Source organism: Agelaius tricolor, unplaced genomic scaffold, assembly GCF_023055355.1.
Source record: "Agelaius tricolor isolate 1412-34295 unplaced genomic scaffold, bAgeTri1.0.p SCAF_67, whole genome shotgun sequence".
Classification (NCBI taxonomy): domain Eukaryota; kingdom Metazoa; phylum Chordata; class Aves; order Passeriformes; family Icteridae; genus Agelaius; species Agelaius tricolor.
Genome location: NW_027269327.1, coordinates 380,944 through 402,749, shown reverse-complemented (window position 1 = coordinate 402,749; position 21,806 = coordinate 380,944). Strand labels below are relative to the sequence as shown.

Here is a 21,806-nt window from a genome sequence, read left to right as displayed (position 1 = left end):
AACTGCAGCTGTTCTGCTGAGCTTCTTAAAAGTAAAACATGTCCTCAGGATCTTCTGAGGACCAAATCTGGAGAGGATCACATGAAGCCAGAACTCAGAAGGGCTTCCTAGATTACACAGATCTTTGTCTTAGAGCATTCAGCCATATCATCCCAATGTTTTAATAAATTTACCAGTTCCATTTTAACACCTGTTCATATGTTCACCCTATTCCCTTCTGAATCTGTTGTAGGAGTTGTAATCATCTTTTTCCCCAGGAAAGTTTCAGTGAATGGCCATATCAAATGCTTCACTGAACAATGGCCATCATACCATGATAAGCTGATAATGAGCTACTTACATCTGAGTGGATGGAGATGACCTATTTCACCAAAGATTGGAAGAAGTCACTTCATGGCTTAGGACATATGAAAAGGCAGGAAGCATGGGAGGAAGAGTGCAACATGTGTCATATGTGTAGGGAAGTGGGATTTGAACCTTGTTTGAAGGATGAAAGATTCATGATGAGGTGGGAAAGGAGGAGGCTTTGATCTTCAGCACATTCATGTCTGGGAAAAATTTATCTGATTATGCTCTCAAAAATCTCTCCTTGGTAATTTCATGCAGCCTTTTCTCTTGTTCTCTACTTACACGTTTCCTTAGATAATTATTTTTCTTTATACTTCGTTATTAAATATCACAAAGTATTGTGATTGTCAGATTAGCAATAGCAGTAAGTAGTTGGTAACTTGGGGGTTTTGTTTTGTTGTTTTCATTGTTCCCTCTGAGAGAGGAACAATGTTTGGCCTTCGTTTGTTTCTGCAGATCAGGTGTTTGCTTACATTTAAGTTAGTCCTTTCCTGTGCTTTGCCCTGTCCTGCCCAAGGAACCCTAACACATTGTCATTTATCTGATTTTTGCTTTCTGTGCATTAGCCAGATACAAAGTTACAGAGTTACTCTTGATCTTCTTGCCCGGTTTCACACTCTTATCAGCCGTGACAGGCTTAGTTCTTGATGATTAATGTCCTAGAATTCAGGTTAAGTCTATATTTAAAAGTTCTTCTATTAATTATTTGCAATAGTAAGATAGCCCCTGGTATTTATGGGATTTTTTTTTCAGAAAATGCTAATCTTTTATCTTCATGTGTTGTCACAGCTTCAGTTGTCTTCTGTATAAACTGGAAGAATTTCTTTTCACTCAGTTCTTTGCTGGGCTGCCTTTAAGATCCTTGATGCATTCCTGTAGGAATTCAGCAGGATCTTCTATCCCAGCGTGGTTTCTCCTCCTTTCACCAAGGCCCTTCTGAGCTCAGGTCAATATGCTTTGTTCTTGGCTTGACAGGTAGCACATTTCTCTATTAAATGGTTTTACCTCTGTGATAGGCTGGTAATTTTCCTGCCACTTAACAATGTTTCTTCAGTTAAAATATATGAACATTTGGAATTCCTAAACCACTTTAAGTCAAGTTATTTTAAAACAGAAATAGAATTAATTAAAAAAAAAAACATTGGGAAAGAGTTAAATGAACTTCCATTCAGGTCACTACTTCATTATCCTCAGGCTGTCTTCTCTTTTAGAAGAGAAAAGACATAACATCCTGGAACAGTATGCTTCTGTTTAGCAGCACAGAGAAAAAGCTAAGGCCTTATTGTTAATTTAGCAATAGAGGAGGGAAAAATAAATTAAATTTAATATGGAGAGCAGAAACATTACCCACCCATAATTCAGTGGCTGGTTGTTTTTTTCTTTCTTTCTTGTGTACTCTGCAAAGGAATATGTGATTTGGGTATAAGGAATGATGCAAGTAAAACAAAAAGTGAAGAACAGTCTGTAGTGAAGCCTGCCAGCATATATGCAAAAGTTGGATGAGGTCCAGGACTCAAAAAGCATTGGAGCCCCAATCAGTGGTGCATTTTGTCTTTCATGATTTTGCATTCTTGCCTATTTCACCCTGGATTTTTTCCAATTTTTTTTAAACTGCTTCTTCTTGGGACTCATTTTCCTTATTCTTAAATCTCCCACAGGACCAAAAGAAATAAGGTCACTTGGACTTCATCAGCATTTCATATTCCAAGACTTATAGCATAAATAATTTCTAGATGCTTTGTCATGCAGGGAGGCAAGGAGATGTTGTCCACAAACAGCAGACTGGAGAAGGGGAAGAAAAAAGGATATAATGGGGGTATTTTCAAATGAGTTCTGCAGTGGGGACTGCTTCAAATTATGTCCTTGTTAAATCAGTAATAATAGACAGCCACTTCTGTTAGGGATGGGCAGCTGTCTTCAGTGAATGCCTGTGCAGAATCTAACTGAATCAGTCCTTATGGAGTTCCTGTTCCAAGAAATACATAAATGCCTCTGAAAGTCCTTTCAAGCAAATTGAAAAATGAATGAAATAAAACCTGAGAAACTTTTTTCCCTCTGTGCTTTCTATTTGTGCAAAAAGCACACTAGAAAAATATATGATGGTGTGTCTGCTCAGGGATTGTAATTAGTTGTTCAGTTGATAAGTAAATGAAGATGAAACACATTCACAAAGCAGAATTCCTGTACCTGAGAGGAATGAAGATCACTCAGTTATTTCAAGATTGGAGGAAAGGTTAAAAATTTGAATTTGTATTGAATTTTCTGTAAGAGTTAGTAAGATAGTAAGAGTTCAGGCCATTCAGATGGGATAAATGTAAAATTAGCACAGCTTTTGTGCAAAATTGAATCACCGGTTTGTAGTTTATCAACATCTGTAGAGGTCCATCTATGCAGGGGACTATTTGTTATTCCAATGAAGAAGCACATTAGAGATGTTTGCTTGGGGTGCATGTGGACTCTGCCTCACAGCAGGCAGGTGATTGCACTACTGTCTGTGTAAGACCGCAGGAACTGTGCCCTGTTCTATCTGTAAGGAAAAAGGAATTGATTTTGCACAGTTATACATTAAATTTTCACCTTTCTATTAATTTCACTCCAAGAAAACGCTTACTAAAAATTAATCAGGATTTTCCATAATGTAACTTGATCATAAGAAAATCTGTGAGCAAGCTGTCTTTTTGTTTAAGTCAGGTTAGCAGAAGTAAATTGGCAAATTTATTAAAGCAATGCCTTTTTACCACAATTATGCTTTGACTCATAGGTTGTCTTTTCTTCAGAGCAGCAGGTGCTGCAGATGTTCCAAATTAATTGGTTGGGGTTTGTTTTCTGAAGAAACACCATCACATTACTTTTCATACTTGTTCGTTTTTCAGTTCAGACTGGTGGATCTTCAAGTAGAGAAACATAAAATACCATTGTTAATATTGCAAGGATGGACCAAATTGGTTTCAAAATTTAGAAAGAAGTTAAAAGATACTTCTTCCAAGTCTAACAAGGACACATGAGGGCTATTTTGGGGAGAGCTAGAGTGCATTAAAGACTTAAGAGTGTGGATTCCAGAGTGAGAGGGACCAGCCCAACTCTGCTGCCACCACTGCCAACCCTCTCAAGTTTTCATCTCAGCAAAGTTGGATGGATTGTTTGAGTTGATTCTTGTTTTGCATGTCATGTGTTACCAACACTGCTCCTTTGTGCTGTACACAGACTTTGGCATATCATGAAAAAGCAGTGTGTTCCTATCAGAGTGCTTGAAATGTGCAGGAGAAGGTATGAGCACCAGTTTAAAAATAGTTAATCCTAATGACTTCAGCTAATTAATTTCTGACAGTTACACTGAGCAGGGCAAGATCCCATGACTAAGAGGAAAGCATTTAACAGAATGCACAGGAAAGTACAAAGGCCTTTGCCAGCTGTGTGTCTTCACCTCACAGCTTTGTGTTTCACTAGATGTAGTAAAACTGTGTCTCTGAGTGAAGCAGTGTGGGCAGTAAGGTGGCTAAAGCCTGTGTTTCCATCTAACCATGGAGGAGGTGGTGAGCAGTGGCTGGGAGGAGTAGGGGATGGAGAGGCTGGATAAAAGCAGACAGAAGGGAACTCGAGTGGATGGGGGGAATTTGTGCAATGGAGAGGTCAGGAGCCACAGGGCAGTGTTGAAAAGCAAGGCTGTGCTTTCAGCAGTTTAAAGTTTGTACAGTACTTTCCATGGCAAATATTTACAGTGTATAATTGGAGAACAACTTCCCACTAAGTGTCTTAGCTCTTAGTTCTCTACTAAAGTGCAAGTTTTTCCTGTAGCACCAGTGACAGGAGGATTAGACCTCTAAACCCAGTTCAGACTAACGGCAAGAGCACAGTGCAGCTATTTATATTTGCACTGTTTCTCAGGGGGATTCCCTGCCAAAAACAGATTGATCTTTCTGTTTATTTTACTGCATTCTTAAAAGGACATTTTTGACTTACTTAGATAAGCAAATACCCAGAGATGGCATCATTCAAAAAGAATGTAAAGATGTGTGTGTTACTTTATGTTTAACCAGGACAGGAATGGACATTAGTGATTCCTCTGAAGAAAAATTGTAATAGAAGTGAAAAACATTATTTAAAAAATAATCAACAGTACTTTATGAAAATTGCATTTGGAGTAATAAACTTTCTGTAATTTTACAACTCTAAACCAGTAAATGATACAATAATAATAAAATGCTGTTAATACTCTGCTTCTATTCAAAGTTAATTTAATTCCACAGAGAGCTATTGCATTTTCATAATGGACTTGCACTGTTTAAATCTGTGTGGTTTGTGTTCAAAGCACACAAAAGCAAGACAAAACAGAAGTGTGGTAAGGTATTGACTACCAGAATGAGCTACTGAGGTATTGTAAGCTGTTATTCATTGCAATAGCAGCACCTGATCTCAAAGCCATCGCTGCTGCAAGGCCCCAGTGGTGGGTCAGGAGCCCAGGGAGCTGATGGCCATGGGTGCAGGGTGTGCTCTGCAGAGGATGTGCCCTTGGTCTCCTCTCTGTCACACCTCTGCGGAGTCTGGCCTGAGGATGCTGCAGCAGCCTCCACCCCAACATGCAGGAAAACAATGAGCACCCAGATGTTGTACAATTAAAATCAGGGTAGGGCCTCACTGGGTGTGGATCAGAACTGGTGTCTGGGAAGCCCTCACTATCTCATGAGGTATAACTGCAATTACTGGTACCTTGTCTCATTAGTCTCATGAGGTATAACTGCAATTACTGGTACCAATTTACCTTGTCTACACTGTGAGATGAGGGATTTGGCTCAGTGCATTTGTTTTCGTTCAGTGTACACTGTATAATTTCAGTTTGTAATTAAAAAATAACAAAGTAAGAGGCAGCACATTTGTTGTGAATGCCCAGTCATCTACGCTGTGTAGGTTTTCTCTCTTTGGGATCAAAATAAATAAAAGAGTACTATTAACAGTTGAACAGTTCATAAGTGGTAATCTATACCAACTTGTTTAGACTGTATTTTTTCCAATGGAAATGATGAGAAATACTGTTTAACTCTTATCAAAAATTGTAATTGTTAATGCTTAAAAATCAGTATGGACCATGTAAAAGTTGGTACTGTAGGCTAGAGACCAACCTGCTCTGCAGAATAGAGGTTGGTTTAAACTCTGACTATCTTGACTGAAATCCATGTATCACTCATAAGAGCTTTTCAGCAGCTTACACCAGGAACTGCACTGTTTCTTCTGAATTAGCCTTTACTTTTAAATCTGAATTAGCCTTTGCATCATCGCTAACAACATTGTTTTTCCCGTGATGCCACTGGCAGGGCCTAAACAGCACTGAGACTACTTTACTCATCCCTGAACATCAAGTGGTAAGCAGTGAGAAGTATTCATGCTTCCTTGCATGAATTTGTGTGGCGTCTTCTATTACAGTATGCCAAAACGTCCCTCACCGGAAAATTTTCCAGTTTCAAGGATGCCATCCTTCTAAAACCAATTTTTTCTAGTTGATAAAAACGAATGTGATTTTGCAATAATTCCTAGAGACGACTTAAGAGATAAATTCAAATAAATCAAAAGGATAATAGACAAAATTGAAAAGTTGAGATTGGTGGAGAAAACTGGAAAGTTTGCTTTTTTATCATTGTTTTGGTTTGATGGGATATAGGATGTATTCTGACTCTGGTGCTATTAACAAATGTGGGTTTCCTTTTTATCATGATGGCCTGAGGGTTTTGTGAGTCAGCATGATACTTTAACATGTTTTAAAGAGCAAGAAACAAACACTGACATCATTTGAATATGTTGCCTCTTTTTTTTCATTGTAGTAAATAATAAGGAAAGGCTCAGGATAGCCACTTACTGAAATTCACAGACAAGATAACGATATAAATTCTCAAATATATCAGAAAACTTAAAAGAATCATTATTGTTTGATGTAGAAGAAGTACAAAAAGTCATTTAAAATAACTGAAGAAGTACATGCTGAGGTGTATTAAAACTGTCTGCTTGCTTACTTTGGGCTCTGGTGTCTTCCATTAACACGTACGCTCTCCTAGCTTACTTTTTATTTTTCTTGGTTCTGTTCTTGTTTAATGTATTCTTTTATACTGAGAGGCTTTTCATGTGCATTTATATTTCAGTGCAAATATCTTGGTGTCTTAAACTGCTTTGAAATGCATGTTTTCAAGCTTTCAGATTTTAATGGGGTTCAGAATTGAAACAGGAGTGAAGGTGAAAAAAGCAGCTTGCAAGTTTTAGCTACAAGAAATACATGGGATTTTGTGTTCCTTTGAATGGGAAAGGTTATAGTTTTGTATGCAAACTTACAGCCTGCATGAAGTGTAACTGAAATTGGGATGGGTGGTGTTAAGAGTTCTGTTAATACACGGCTTTAAAGTGAGTGAGCTCTTCAGTTCAGCGTGGATTCCTTCAAGGAAGAAGAATGATGAGAACTTCATGGAAAGGGTCTCTGGTAAAGTGCATGAAGCAGAAATACGCCATTTGGATTTTCAGGAGAGTTACCTGTGTATTTCTGTATGTCTTGTAAATGTATTTCCAGGAACATTTTACTTTTGGAAATACATTTTATAATTTAGATATGTATTTATAAAGGTATGCCTAAGTTCATAGAAATGTATAAATATATATATATATATATATTCATATTTTGTGTAGCAACACTTAAAACCATGTTTTTCCTGTAGCATGTTTTAATTCAGTGAATAGGAGGACTATAGAAATATTCCATGCAAACTGGGGATCTAAGTGAAGGTGATAACTTTGTTTTTACGCCATTGAATGTTTCCTACCCTTTCAGTTATGGAGACTTTTCTTGCATTTGATTCAGCTTTCAACCTTATATTTTTGTCCATTTTTGCACTCTGAAAGTTTTTTCTGCTGCAGATTGCTAATTCATAAATTGCCTAGTTGCATTTTAATGTAGTTCTTCAGGGTTTTTACAGTGTCTATTTAACATCTAAATTGCTGTGTGATTATCAAAGGTATGCAGTTAATGAAATAAATATTTTGGTTCCAGACTGTATCTTTTAAGCCAGCAAAATGTTATAAATCAGTTTAGTGTTGTAGTTCCAGATAGGTTTTTTGCCTGGTAATGTACAACTATGATAATGTAATTCCTTGATGTGCTGATGGGGGATCATAAAAACCATTCCATGGTATTAATGTAACATCTAGTCTTTCTTGTTAGTCACAGCCAGAGGTGTCGCAGACATCTTTTTCACTAAAAGTCCTTTCTTTAGGATTTTCCCTTCTGAGGAGCTGGGGCCTCAGAAACAAGATGTAAACAATGGTTATCTGCTGCTGTGGAATGCAACAGGTGGATTTTTGATTGGGCCACCTTGAATATTTATAATTAATGGCCAATCAAGACGGAGCTATCTCAGACAGAGTTCAAGAGGGCTGCCTTTTGTTATGATTCTTTTTTTTTCTATTCTTAGCTTAGCTAGCTTCTGAGAAGAAACCTTTCCTTCTATTTCTTTTTAGTATAGTTATAATGTAATATATATATATCATAAAGTAATAAATCAAGCCTTCTGAACATGGAGTCAACATTCTTCTCTTCCCTCACCCAAGAACCCTTGTGACCACTGTCACACAGAGGTGCTGCCCTGTGCTGTAATTAATGAGGCTAATGGGGTCCTCCATCTCTGCTTGGTATTGGTTACTGCTTTGGTACTGAAAATACTGCTCTGAACCACCTTCCCACAAAAAAGATAAAAACTACAAAAGCAGAAGTGGAAGAGTGCTCAGGTCTGAGCCTGCAGCCCCCGCTCTGTGGGGTTGCACACTTGGGAAACCTCGAGGTTCGAGGCACTGAATTTGGGAAGGGTGTTTCTGAACATAAGGAGCTTGCAGTTTTCTGACTGAATAATAATCTGAGAAGTATTGCTCTAGGACAAGCTTCCCTGTCTTTGAGGTGTGGACATAGAGAGGGCTGGCATATTTAATAGCAGAGTGTATTTGGAGGAAGCTCCATGCCAAGGTGAGAGCTGTGCTAAGTGAGCTGAAAGGATACATTTCCTGTTGGATGGATAACCAGAAATAGAAATCCCTCAGAGTCCCATAAAAACATAGGGGATTAAATCATTAAGGTATAATCTGCAGAGCATATTTGTGTTTTGGATAGTGTGATACCACTAACCCACATGGGGTAGCTGCCCACACTGCCCACTGTCAGAGTGCCAGGGGGCAGTGAGGCCACAGGGGCATTTACCAGGGTGCCCGTGGCTCAGCCTCAGCCCACAGCTGTTCCTCTGTGCCAGGGCTGGTGGTTGTGCCACTTCCAGCAGCTGCTTTACCTCTCCAGCTGCCTGGGCCTGAGTGTTTGCCTTGGCCCTGGAGAAGTGTCTCAGGGGCACCTGTGGAGCCAAGGACTCCTCAGCAATCCTGCAGCAGTGCTGAATGGTGAGTTTAGGTGCATCTGTGTCTGTGGGGCTGCCAGGCAGCATTTACACACCGTGCCCAACCAGTCCTGGCAGAACAGACCCTGGGCTCTGACAGCCTTGCTTCATCCTGAGCTGGGCTTTGTTTCCTTGCTGACATCTTGGTCTCTCTTATAGGAATGTGCCCCCTGTTGACGGAGTGACAGAGCTATCCTTTGTCCCCTCAAAAAGGAAGGAAGCCCAGAAGTTTCTCTCCTCAGTTAGGTGAAAAGGCATCTCATAGGACCTGGGGGACTTCACCTCAAATTTAAGGATAGCCAGTTGGACGGGAGCCAAAAAGTCCTGCCTGGGCAATTTACTAGAAAAAGAAGAGAACAGAGAAAATAATCGCTTTTGTGAGGTTTTTTACCAGGAGCAAGAACCTCTTGCCCCTGGCTCAGTTTTTCTCTGTAAAGAGTTTTGTTATTTTGCCTTTTATTAAAACCTTTTTGTTTCCAACACTACCACAGAAGCCATCCTGCTGATTTTATGCCTTCTGAGGTAGCTGAGCTATCTTGGGTGTGAAATATATCTCCAAGAGCTTATGAGACCTGGCTCAAGGACACTCATATTTCAGTCTCTCCTGTCTCCTGTCCTGTTGAGTCAGGGTTTCCTACTGCAGGGCTTTGGATTGTGTCTGAGGTGAGGCTTGCAAGGCCAGGTACTTGGAGGGTTGTTTGGTTGGCCATGGCCCAATACCTCAGCCTCTGCTGGGTGTCTAGAGAGAAATCATCAAATACAGAATAACTATAACTATTGGTATAATACCATATGAATCCTGTTAGTTTGCACTTATGCCACATGAAAAGAAAATTTATCTCTTCATGATAGACCATTGCAGCATTCAATTAGCACATCTGTCCACAAGCTGAGTGGTCACAGTTCTTAGAGACATAACTAGACTAATGAGTCTGGAAAGCTATTACAGGATAACAGGAGGGCATTATTTGTGTTTTGAACAGGTGGGGTTTGTAACTTGCTTTGTAGTTGATGGATTTATTTGGCGTTTTGAAAGCCCTGGTAAATGCTGAATGTTTGCAGTAGTGGGATTGCATAGAATCCTACAGTGAACCTGGATTGGAAGGGACCTCTGCAGTGCTGGCTTCAAACATAGATCAGGTTGCACAGTCAGTGCAGATCAGTCCTGGCCTAGCTTAATCAGGCTGTGTTATCTCTGAGGATGGAGTCACTCTGGACAATCTGTTGTACCCATTCCCACTCAAGCACAGCCTCTCATCCAGGAGGAATTGCTCCTGTTGTGACTTGTGGTTGTTGCTTCTTGAGTTTGCACCAAATGCCTCAGGGCTCCATCTCTTCTGTAGTTCTCATTGGGTGTAACTTAATTACTAAAAAGCTTCAGCTTGCTATCTGTACTGTGTTGGGAAGTTTTAATTTGGTTACTTGTATTGCAGGAGGAAGACATTTCAGAATATTTTCTGTGATGAGGTGTACCTTCATTTAATAACTGCAGGTTCTCAAGGATCACTGACTGCATTTATGCAGTTCTGGAAAGAGCTGTTAAGAAATAAGATATACAAATGTTTAATGATGCACTGATAGAATCAATGCAAATTACAAACTTTTTATATACATTAAATGTGTAGGCACACATGTATGCACAAACCCTCATGAATGTGTAGGACTGATCTTGTTCTCCTTGTGAAATCCAAATGGAGCAAAATGGAAAGGAATAATTTATGGGTTTAATAAGCAGGCCTGTCACTATCCACAGTGAATAATCCTATGTCTCAAAGGATGATCTCCAGAAGAAGAAAGAAGTGATAAGTATTCCCCTTCTAATAGCAGATCTGACAATGACTACTGCATCTTCTTAAATTGATAGTCAGACCTTTAATTACTGAGGATTCTGACACATCTTAGAAAACGACCAAATTTTGATGACAGTGAAGATAAAATACTTCTTCAATTGTATTGAATAATTAATTATAACTATGCAACCCAAACAATTTGGGCTGCTCCTTCAGTAGGAGCTTTTTTTTTGAAGTAAGTATTTCTTATTGTTTTATTTCTTCTTTGTGTATATAAATTTAGTGCACTAGAACAATTTCTGTGCTTGTGAAGTCACTGTCTTTTTTTAATCAGTGGTTGGGGCAATTGCTAACATTTTAAGTTGTTAGAATACACTTTGGGTTTACTTACTGTAATGCTGAATAATTACAGTACTGTTGATTCTATAGAGATGTTAGCATGGTTCTGTGCACTGTTTTAACTTGATTCACTTAGTATCTGAACTTGCAGTTTGCATTTAGTCACAATTATATTTGCAAAGAAAGACCTAAACCTGTAAGTACAAAATAGAATAGAAAAATGCTTTTTCTTTTCTGCTCTTGGATTGCATGGTTTTTGTGAACCATTTAATCATGAAAGATGAGGTACTGCATTTTGAAGCAAAAGCATTTCTGAGGTATCTGTCCTGATTTCAGCCATACAAAGTATTCTAATTGATCTGCTGTAAATATTTCTCAAGAAGATAAACAACAAAAGACCTTAACAGAATTGCTGAAGAAGAAAGGCAAAGAGCGGATGGTAGCACTTTCAGGAAGTAATTTCTTTTAGCTTTTTTTTGTGCTGCATTGATTTGAAACAGTGTTTTGTAGCTCCCCAAGGGCTAGGATAGGAGCCCAGGAGTTCCTGATAATGCATGCTTCAAGTGTCTAATTTCAGCAGTTACCAGTGTGTCTAATGAAGATGCATAAAGTTGTGCAACACTATGGAACAATAGGATTTTCAATTATTTTTATTTCATTTCAGCCTATTTAAAGATAAACACATGAATTATGTGGATATTATTGCTTGTAATTTTGTCAGCTCTGGAATTACATGGTTGCCATTTGTCATTTTATGTCCCAGTGAGTCTGACCAAACATGAGCATTACAGAAACATGCACACCCTATGCATGAGGCAGTGGTTTGGTATCTTTGCTCTACACTCAAAACCACTCTCTTACTGCTCTTTTTTAAATCTGCTGAAGTGTTGGAAGCCAGGAAATTCCTCTGGCTGCCCTGGAGGACTCGAGCCCCTGCCCAGGGGGCATAGAGCCCAAGACCCCTGTGCCTTTGATTTAGCCCTTGGAAAAAACAATTACCAACCTTATATGAAGAATTACAAGCCACAAAAGTTTAAGTAGAATGATAGTGAATTTATCACAGGGTGAAAAATAGATTTTTTGGGGTTTTTAGAATGGGGGTTCAGGGGACAAGATGGAGGAATCTGGGGGTGTCCAACCTTTCTCCTTCTTCTTCTTCTTCTTCTTCTTGGCCTCCATCTTCTGCTGTGATATTGGCACTTTTGGATTGGTTTAGAGTAGAAGCTCACTGTCTAACATAGAGGATAGGTATTGGGAAGTAATTGTAAATATTGTACATGTAGTTTTTAGTATAAAGACATAGCACTGCCCTGGGGCAGGCAGAGTGCCTGGAACTGTCCTGCTGAGCGGACCTCGGCAGGCCAGGAGAAAGAATTTTATAGGTAAGAAACAATAAACAACCTTGAGAATGAGAAATGAAGAGCCCTGACTCCTTCTTCCACTGCCGGGCTGGGAAAAGAGACTTTACCCATCTCAGGGTCACTGTGAGCAGCAGCAGTCCTGAGACTGTAGTATGCAAATGATAGCAAGTAGTATTATAGAAATCTTTGTCTAAAAACATTTTTATGTCCAAACAGATTGCAGCCCAGCTTTGCCTTTAATTAAAAATACAGGATCATCACATTGTTTTTGGGCACTTGGGTTTTTCTGATGTTTGGAGGCTTTTCCTTGCTTTAAAGGACATGGATTTCTTACTCACTGTAGTTGGGGTATATGCTTGAAGCGGTTGGTTCTTGGAGAGGAACAGTGGGCCTGCTAACTGCTTGTTGGTTGTTCCAGCAGAGTGGAAGGAAGTATAATCTGTTCCTGAAGCGGCGTCTCAGGGTAAAGCAGTGATCAGTGCTGTTGGAGTGGCTCGTATGCTGCAGTAATAACCTGCTTCACTGAGTGCTGCCTTCCGTTAACTGGGAGCAAGGGTCACAGAAAAACATTCTGTGCTTCTCAGGGAGCACATGCATCCTTGCATGCCGTGAGAGGGAAAGGACACAGACATAATACTCTGCTTTGTTCCTACTCTAATAAAATAAAACCCCAGTTCAGCCCTATACAAATACACTTTCACTGAGAGGTGTGGTTGAAAAAGTAACAGCAATGCACGAAGTTACATTTAAACTGGAATATTCACTTTGCTGTATGTCTTGTATGTGCTTTGATAGAGCTGAATATTGATATGATAACAAACAATATTACCTAATGAGTTAACTTCCCTAGGAGAGTGGGGTTACAGTCTTTTCTTTGCCAAACATTAATCACTGTGGCCTAATAGTGAAAAAGGTGGATGTTGTTACTAAGACATTCTGGCATGTTGGTAAATTAAAATATGACCTTTAATAGATCAATTGGAATACTAATTACTTGTTACGTTGATATCTTTTGTTAGGTGTATTTTTTTCCCATGAAAGTAAATACTCAATGTTGAAACATTACCCCTGTATTTTTGTAAGCTATTTTTATGTGTGGTCATTGCTGGGACATATGTCTCTGTGGTGGTTGATTTAGTGAATGTTGTTATATAGAGAAAAATGCATGAATTTACATTTTGCTACCTGCTTCAAGTATTCACAAGTATTGCTACACTAACATATATATATTTATTTTTCCTGTGTCAGTTATTTACATGTAATGCTTGCAGACATATGCGGTTAATTTTGAAATTAATCTAGATGTAGCCCTTGTTAAAACTTGCCCAGATGTGTCTTCAGCTGTAAAGAAACTGAAGAACTGCGGCAATATGGGGGAACTTCTTTGCCTTCTGTGATATTTTAGAGAAACAGCAGTGCTTGTTTTTTTAATTCTTATGCCTGTATCTTCTGCAGATTGATAAAAGACATCAAAGCAAAGATTCTATTTTCTTCAGGGATGGTGTCAGGAGAATTGATTTTGTTCTCTCCTATGTGGATGATCTTAATAAGGAATGGGAAAAGAAGTTGGTAAGTTTGTCTTTTTGAAGTCCTCTTAATTCTTATTTATAATTAGATGAATATTAGTTACTTACCCTTTTGGATCACTAGATTCATCTGGAATTGAACTTACCTAAAAAAATCACATATAGCTATATGAAAAGCAATCCCATGTATGAATGTTTCTGTGTAATTTACTGTTGTTTGTCAGGATCCAATTTTATTAGATTCTTGTGTCTATGATTATTGAATTGATCACTCTTCATTACTTAGGCAGGGCAATGTATTATACAATGGAACAAAGTAATCCAAATTATATGCCTGTCCTTGCATCCAAATACAATCTAGTGTAGAACCCCTCTATCCTACTCTTATTACATTAAAAAGTCCAAAAATTTGTCATGTCTCTGTGGGATACTTTTCCCAGATTAAGCATCTCAGTTAGCTTTGCTCAGCTAGCCACATTCAAAGATTTTCTTGGGAGACCAGATTATTTGATAGATGATGACCTGTGATGATGACCTCTGATGATACCATAGGTTTATATGCAAGCATACTTTTTCAAACTCACCCTGACTCTTTGTTACGCTGTACTCCTGGCTAGATGCTTTCTTCTCTCCTGAAGCAAAATGCATTTCAAAAATAAGGAAGAAAAGGCCCCTCGACGTAGAGAGAAGAAAGATACCCATGCAAAATTTGTCAAAGCAACTCTTAAACTTTTCCATTAGTCATACTTTAATTATTTAAAATGAGGGAAGAAAAGAATACTGTTTAGGTTATGTTCAGGTGGGAAGGAAAATGAGTCAGATGGTCAGTCTAGTCACTCATTCATGTTGTGTGCACCAGTTTCCTCCTCGTTGATTTATGGCTCATGAAGGGTAGTAGGAATCTTTGCCAGACCAGAGCCCATATCCATGGGTGTCATTATTGACTGAAGGATTCACATGGGAAAAAGCCCAAGAGTTAGTAGCTAATATTGTCCTTCCTCATTGACATAAAAATGCACTTCCTGGGAGCATATCTCTGTCTTTCAGAAGGCATAAACATCCACATTAAGTCTTGTGATATTTAATTCTGTGTATATCTGTTCCTTGCAAAAGAGTTTATGGCCTCATGGAGGAAGGTCAGTGGCCCTGTGGATAAACTCTGTGGTCACTGGACAAACTGTCATGGAGATACCAATTTTTTTTACACAGTTTGTGGGGCATCTGCATATGCCCTACAATTATGTTCACCATAGATCTTTATGCAGTTAGTATGTCCATAAATTAGTGCAGACTTCTTAGCATACAAATACTGTGCTGTTGTCTTTGTGGTAACAAGATTTAAATCTTGATGAAGTGCAGCCTCTGGAATTTGTCTGACATACACTGTACTTGCTATTGTACAGTTATTATAGAAAGAAATGTTTCTTTTATGGTAGTACAATGATGCAGTAAAATGGAACAGCTGAGAATAGAAGTGTTTATACAAGGAGAATAACAGCTGTGACAAAGGGTTTTGTTTCCTAGTCTCAAGGAAACAGCTTTATTCTGCATTTCTAAGAATGGGATAAATAACGTCTTTGTGTGTTTCAACATTTCCCTGATACAGATGTAAGAGACAGTCTGTTCATTTTCTCCCTTAGTTTCATGCAGAACAACTTTTAACTTTTTTGATATTCCCAGATACATTCCAGGTTCAACTGGAATGCTGATTTGAACTTGCCTTCAGCTGTTTTGAACTTGCCTTCTATAAGCTACATGAACAAATCCAAACCACAAAGGCCTCTGAACAAAAATTAGGATTATGATTTTTTGAGACAGTATTGTTCCTTAAAGCCTCCAGCACACATGGAAATATTTCACCAACATATGAAATGTATGTGAACATGAAAAAATAAATAGAATTTATAAAAATATCTAAAGTATCAAAGTATTGATGTATGACCACAACATAGTCTTTATTGTCCATAAGCATATTTCTTCACAAGAACTACAGAGCCTTAGGACTCATAGATCTCTGTGCAAAGTAATTCCACTCCTGTGTTGACTGGAAGCAAAGTCCCTCTGTCCCCAGTGGGGTACAGAGATACAGAAGGAAATTTCAGTGAGTTCCCTTCCCAGTTTTTATCATCTCAGACAAAAACCTCTGCTTTCTTAGAGGTCAGGCCAGGCCAGAGTTAGGGAGCCAGGGGCAGCAAGTATCAGATGCTTGTTGCTGCTGTTAGCCCTGCACCCCAGGTCTGCAGGAGTGGCTGAAAGCTGGGCTCACTCTGAACTCAGAGCACACCACACAGCCTGGCAGGAATTTGGCTGGTAGCTGCAGAAGGAATCACCACATATTCTGCTTTGGAAGGGACCCACAACAAAGTTCAATGAGTCAGCAGTGCCCTGCAGCAGGAGGGCCAGCCCTGTCCTGGGGACATCAGCACAGCCAGGAGGGCCAGCCCTGTCCTGGGGACATCAGCACAGCCAGGAGGGCCAGCCCTGTCCTGGGGACATCAGCACAGCCAGGAGGGCCAGCCCTGTCCTGGGGACATCAGCACAGCCAGGAGGGCCAGGCCGGTCCTGGGGACATCAGCACAGCCAGGAGGGCCAGGCCTGTCCTGGGGCACAGCCAGGAGAGCCAGCCCTGTCCTGGGCACATCAGCACAGCCAGGAGGGCCAGGCCTGTCCTGAGGACATCAGGCACAGCATCACCAGCCAGGCAACAAGGGATTGTCTGCTCTGCTCTGAGCTGGGGCAGTCTCACCTTGAGTTCTGTGTCTGATTTTGGGTACCACAATATAAAAAAAGACAGAGGTTGAGAGACTGTCCAAAAGAGGGCCATGGGGCTGGTGAGGGGCCTTGAGGGGAAGCTTTATGAGAGGCAGCTGAGGGCACTTGTTTTTTTCAGCACAGAGAAGAGGAGACTGAGGGGAAGCCTCATCACAGTGTACAATTTTCTTGTGAGGGGAAGAGGAGGAAGAAGTACCAATCTCTTCTCTCTGGGACCAGTGAGTGACAGCACTCAAAGCAATGGCATGAAGCTGAGTCAGGGGAGGTTTAGGTTGGGTATTAGGAACTGAAGGGTTTTTACCCAGAGGGTGGTTGGGCACTGGAAGAGGCTCCCCAGGGCAGTTTGGTGATCACAGCACCAAACCTGGCAGAGTTCAAGAAGCATTTGCACAACACTTTTAGGCACACAGTGTGTCTCCTGGAGTGTCTTGTGCAGGGCCAGCAATTCACAGATTTAAAGAATCACAGAATATGCTGAGTCAGAAGGGACCCACCAGGAGCTGAGCCTGCATTGTTACCTGTTGTTGTACCAGCATTGTTATCACAATTGGGTTTATAGAAGTTATCTCTCTTCCCTAGCTGCCTGATTATGCAGTATTACATTTGCTTTGGGCATAATAGTGCTGCTGGACTTTGGATCTTGCTTTGTCAATCTTAGCAGGATGGTTCATTACAACCCAGCACATGTTGGATGATAAAGTTAGTCTGTGCTTATCCCACATTATGTGAGCTATCCACATAATATGGTGGATGTGATGACTTACAGAGCTTCCCTCATGCCTCTTGGACTGCAGATTGGCCTCTACAGCCAATCTACAGAGTCAGAAATACCTGCACCAGGGATGGTTTATCAGGTTTGGGGCAGTAAGCTTAAAATTCTAAGTACAGATTAAAAACAGCCAGCTCTGTTCCAAGGATACATTTTGTCCATTTTAAGCCTTTGATAGTGACATGAAGAAATCCAGTATTTGACAAGAAAAGGGGGAGGATTTTTTTTCCCCCCCAGCAGATTGATTTCCTTTAAAAATGTTTCTCCCATTAACTGGAAAGTACTGTACATTGCATGGGTTTCAGGAGGGGGCTTGTGGGAGAAGAGCAAGGTGGTAAAAAGAGCATAATTTCAATTAGAGCACTGCAGTTTGTCACACTAAGTGTATTGCAAGGAAAGATAAGTAGGATGGGGCCAGACCCTTTGGCTCTGCCTGCTCCTGAGCTGCACAGCTGGAGAGAAGCTGGCTGTGTCTGCTGGCAGAGGAGCTTCTGAGCTGACTTGCTTGGATCTCTTCCAGTGTTTGCTGGAGAAAGAATACACACCAGTGTGCTTTGTTAGGAGAAAAGGTGATCCACAGTAGCATATAGCTTTGGATACTAGGCTTGAATGTCAGCTTTTCTACAGCATCTTAACATACCTTCTGAAATCACCTTTTAGTTGTGTTGCTCTCTATCTGATTATCATGTCAGCAAACCAGAGTTCTCTGACATATTTATACAGGTGCATTTAGGCAGGTGTGTAGGAAAAATAGTGCATGGAATTGCTTTTGCCCCCAGCATGTGCTAGAACTCAGGAGTTTTCATATTCACAAGTTTATATAGCCCAGTGTCTAATTTAATATCTAGTAATACTTGGCAAAATCAGATGTGACACACAAAAATGAGAGGCCACTAACACAGGAAAACATCTGAGGGCTATGAAAGCTATTCTTCAGTCTGCCTTCATTTGTCTAAGTTATGCAAAATGAAATGCAAAAATGGCGGTCTACTCCTCACTGACATGCAGGAAGAGAAAACTGGCTGAAAATTATCGTGTTCTGGGGTTTTTTAAGTATGTTTGAAAACTGTAATTTAAGACTTTTCAATAGAAGAAACATTAGACAGCATAGCAAGGTTTAGCTAGAAATAAATTTATGATCTAGCTTGTGCATTTTAAAGAGGGTAGGGCTTAATATTTGGCTTAATTTATTGTTATTCTGGCAGTTCTTCAGCAAATTTTATATAATTAAGAGGAAATTAATACAGTCTCTCAATAGGAGCAAAAATTATACAGAGATGGAGAGGAAGAAAATGTTCTTACCTAAAGACACGACTTAGGAATTACTTTGCAGAAAAAAAGAGTTCAAGAAGAATATGAAGCTCACACAGGTCATGCAGCCACCACACACTGCCATGGGCAGGTTTCTTATCTCTGCATGAAGTCCATGCTGACTTAGTGCAAACTAAGCACTTGCAGTGATTTGTTGGTCATATCAGTGATGTCTGTGAAATGCTGTTTGAATAGTCTGTAATCAGTACTTGAATGTCTGTATCAGGCATAATTGTATAACTAAATATACAAAAGAAATAAATGAAGCTGGAAGCACTCAGTCTTCCATGTGCTTCCGGAACTTTTCTTTTCATCTTTCTCTTGGAAATAGAGCTAAACTTGACCACACCCCACACAGCAGCCTCCTTGTGAAAAGTGCCAATCACTTGTTTTTAAAATTTCAAAAGTTTAATAGTAATAAAATAGTTATAAAAATAGTAATACAATTAGAGTAATAATAATTTGGACAATTTGGATTAGGACAATATGAGACAATAGAGACAAAGAGTTATGGACAGTCCGGGTGCCTTTTCTGGGCAGCACGAGCCCGAAAAAGGACCCACGTTAACAGAGGATTAACCCTTAAAAACAATAACATGTTGCATATTCATACACCTCATCCATGATGCATAAATTCCATTCAAACACAGGATTCTGGCTGGGCAGTGTCAGCTTCTTCCTCTCAATCCTGACAGCACCTTTGAGGCGGGAAGAAGTTCATTTCTTCTGATAATGGGGCAATAAATTCTCTTTCTCTGAAAGATTCAGGTGTCCTGTGGCTGCTGTCTCAGTGCGAGTCCTTTCTTTAAAAAATGTATCCTACATAGCACAGTTTCTATTTGAACATTTTTTATAATCTAAAACTATATTTAACACAGTACTTAAGAGAATTAATACAGCATTACTTTCTAACACAACACATATCATATTCATTTCAATATTTGTGAAAAGCCAATCATAAAATACACGCATTTTTCACACTCCTGAAGTCAGAAGTGCTCAAGACACAAGCCATCAGTTGCTTGTCTGATGAGCCCGGTAGTCCAGACCAAAGCTTTTCCCAGCCAGTGGTGCCCTGGGGCTGGTCAGTGCCCTTCCTGCTGGGTTCCCATCACAAAGCTGGCACTCACCAGAAAGTGCCCTGGTGTGTGTCACTGGTTTTTGTCTGCTTGCTTTGAGAGGGTCACATAGCCTTAAGGGGTTGTCATCAGGGCAGCTGAGAGAAGTGAAACCCGGTGAGTCATCGGTGAGTGATCAATTAGTTGCTAACTTCATCAGTTACTAAAGTGTCTTTGTTTCTCTTCAGGAAAGGAGAAAAGAATTTGAGAGCAACCTGCAAAAGGCTGGTTTGGAGCTAGAAACAGAAGACAAGAAGGTAAAAAAAAAAGAAAAATTAGGACCAGAAAGAGTAGGACTTGCAAATCAATAAACCACTTTCTTTCTCTGAGAAAAATTATAAATTATATTCGTCTATTTCAGTGGAGTGTGACTAATTTAGGGGAAACAAGGTTAATATGTTTATTTGAGTGCTTTTTCCAGATACATTGGTAAGAATTGTGGAAGCAGAATAATTTTGATTCAAGAGGAAGCTTTTGTTTTTGCTTTCATAACAAGAAGGCAAAATAGCTGTGCTTTGGTTCATATCCACATAAATGGGAAATGTGCTTACAGCTGATTTTAATTCTACCTAACAATGAGTAACAAGTTTGGCAGGTAGTGAATGAATTAGTTATGCCCACTGGATGTTGTAATTGTGAGGAAGGACCCTGTGACCTTGAGGATGTTTGGTTAGTGGTACTGTTTGCTGTAATAACTGGAGGATGTGCAATTTTGACTGATGGAGTCAGCATGCCAGAGGCTGAGGTGAGTAAAATAACTCTTGGTGAAGTTCAGGCTCTGTAACATCCATAGGTAGGGAATTCATTGAGCAATATTAAAAACCCTTCTGATTGCCAACTTCTACTGTGAATGCAGAGCAACACTAGAAGAACATACATGTTACATGAGGCCTATGACAAGATTATTCTTTGTGTTTCCAGTGTAATGAGAATTTTCAGGCTTCAGTGTATGAGAATAATACAGTTTGAAAAGCCTTGTGAGCTTGTAGTAGTGGAAAGGTTATTTTTATGAACAGCCAACCACTCAGATAAGCTGTTCAGTAAATTCCTATTCCTATTCCCTCCTACTTCATTTTTAAATCCTTTAAAAATATGTAAAAGGCAATACATTTTATATGAAAAATATTCCCATAAATCTTTAAATAAAACACAGTTTTGTCTAATGTCTGATTTAACTTTCCTGGAACAGGAATCTGAAGATGGCAAGATTTTTTTCGTGAAGATCCATGCGCCATGGGAGGTTCTGATCACATATGCAGAAGTGCTGAACATTAAAGTTCCCATCAGGGAAAATGACATTCCCCCCATGGTGGAGAACCCCCTGGACTGTGTGCTTTTCCCACTGAGGCTGCCTGAGAAGGTGATGCACCCTGAACCAGATTATTTCACAGCACCATTCAGCAAGGACAAGCAGGAGCTGTACCTCATTAATGATGAGAGCACTTTCTTCTCCCCATCCATGAGAAACAGAATAGTAAGTATGGGAATTTGGCTGCTTCTGGGTACAGTAGATTTACACAGCCCCATCAGAATATTCATGTAAGGAAGGAGTGGGTATAGAAACCTTGGTAACTGAGGTAAATGCAGAGAGGCCTGGGTACCTGTGCAGCTTGCTTAGAAATACAGAATAATTCTTGGAACTGATCTTCTGGATGTCTACAAGGCAACTGTGCCCCCAGTATTCTTATAGGAGATAAGGCCTCCTGAAGAAATACCTTTTGCTTTTGGATGTTGTTCCTGCAGATTATACACAGTGCATATCTATTATAGGTTTCTATTTAATGGCCTTAGAATAGGAAAGGTCTGAAACTGTCATTCTTGAATCTCAGGTTAATTATATTCTTACACGTTGCCCGTACGGAACAGAAGAAGGGAAGAAAAAATTTGGGATTAAGAGACTGCTGAACAATGGCACCTACACAGCTGCATATCCTCTTCATGATGTAAGTATTTCAGCTTTCTGCTCCCTTGAGCATTTCCCAGTGTTTGCACTCTTTTACCTACGGTGACATTTGCTGTTCTAGGAGATATGAAAATATACTCAAACCTTTCAATTTGTCCCAG

General features: G+C 39.7%; 1 protein-coding gene across 4 annotated transcripts in view; it reads left to right on the top strand.

Annotated features, from left to right (window-relative positions):
* Positions 1–21,806, top strand: part of ANO5 (anoctamin 5) — a 62,536-nt gene that overhangs the window by 15,178 nt on the left and 25,552 nt on the right. For 2 of the 4 annotated variants that reach the window (XM_071417107.1, XM_071417106.1), the window contains 5 exons: positions 5,658–5,705; positions 13,702–13,815; positions 19,931–19,999; positions 20,932–21,216; positions 21,572–21,685. In XM_071417107.1, coding sequence (XP_071273208.1) covers positions 5,658–5,705; positions 13,702–13,815; positions 19,931–19,999; positions 20,932–21,216; positions 21,572–21,685 — 630 coding nt within the window. The remainder of the gene's footprint in view (positions 1–5,657; positions 5,706–13,701; positions 13,816–19,930; positions 20,000–20,931; positions 21,217–21,571; positions 21,686–21,806) is intronic. The other 2 variants (XM_071417109.1, XM_071417108.1) reach the window with 1 other exon arrangement.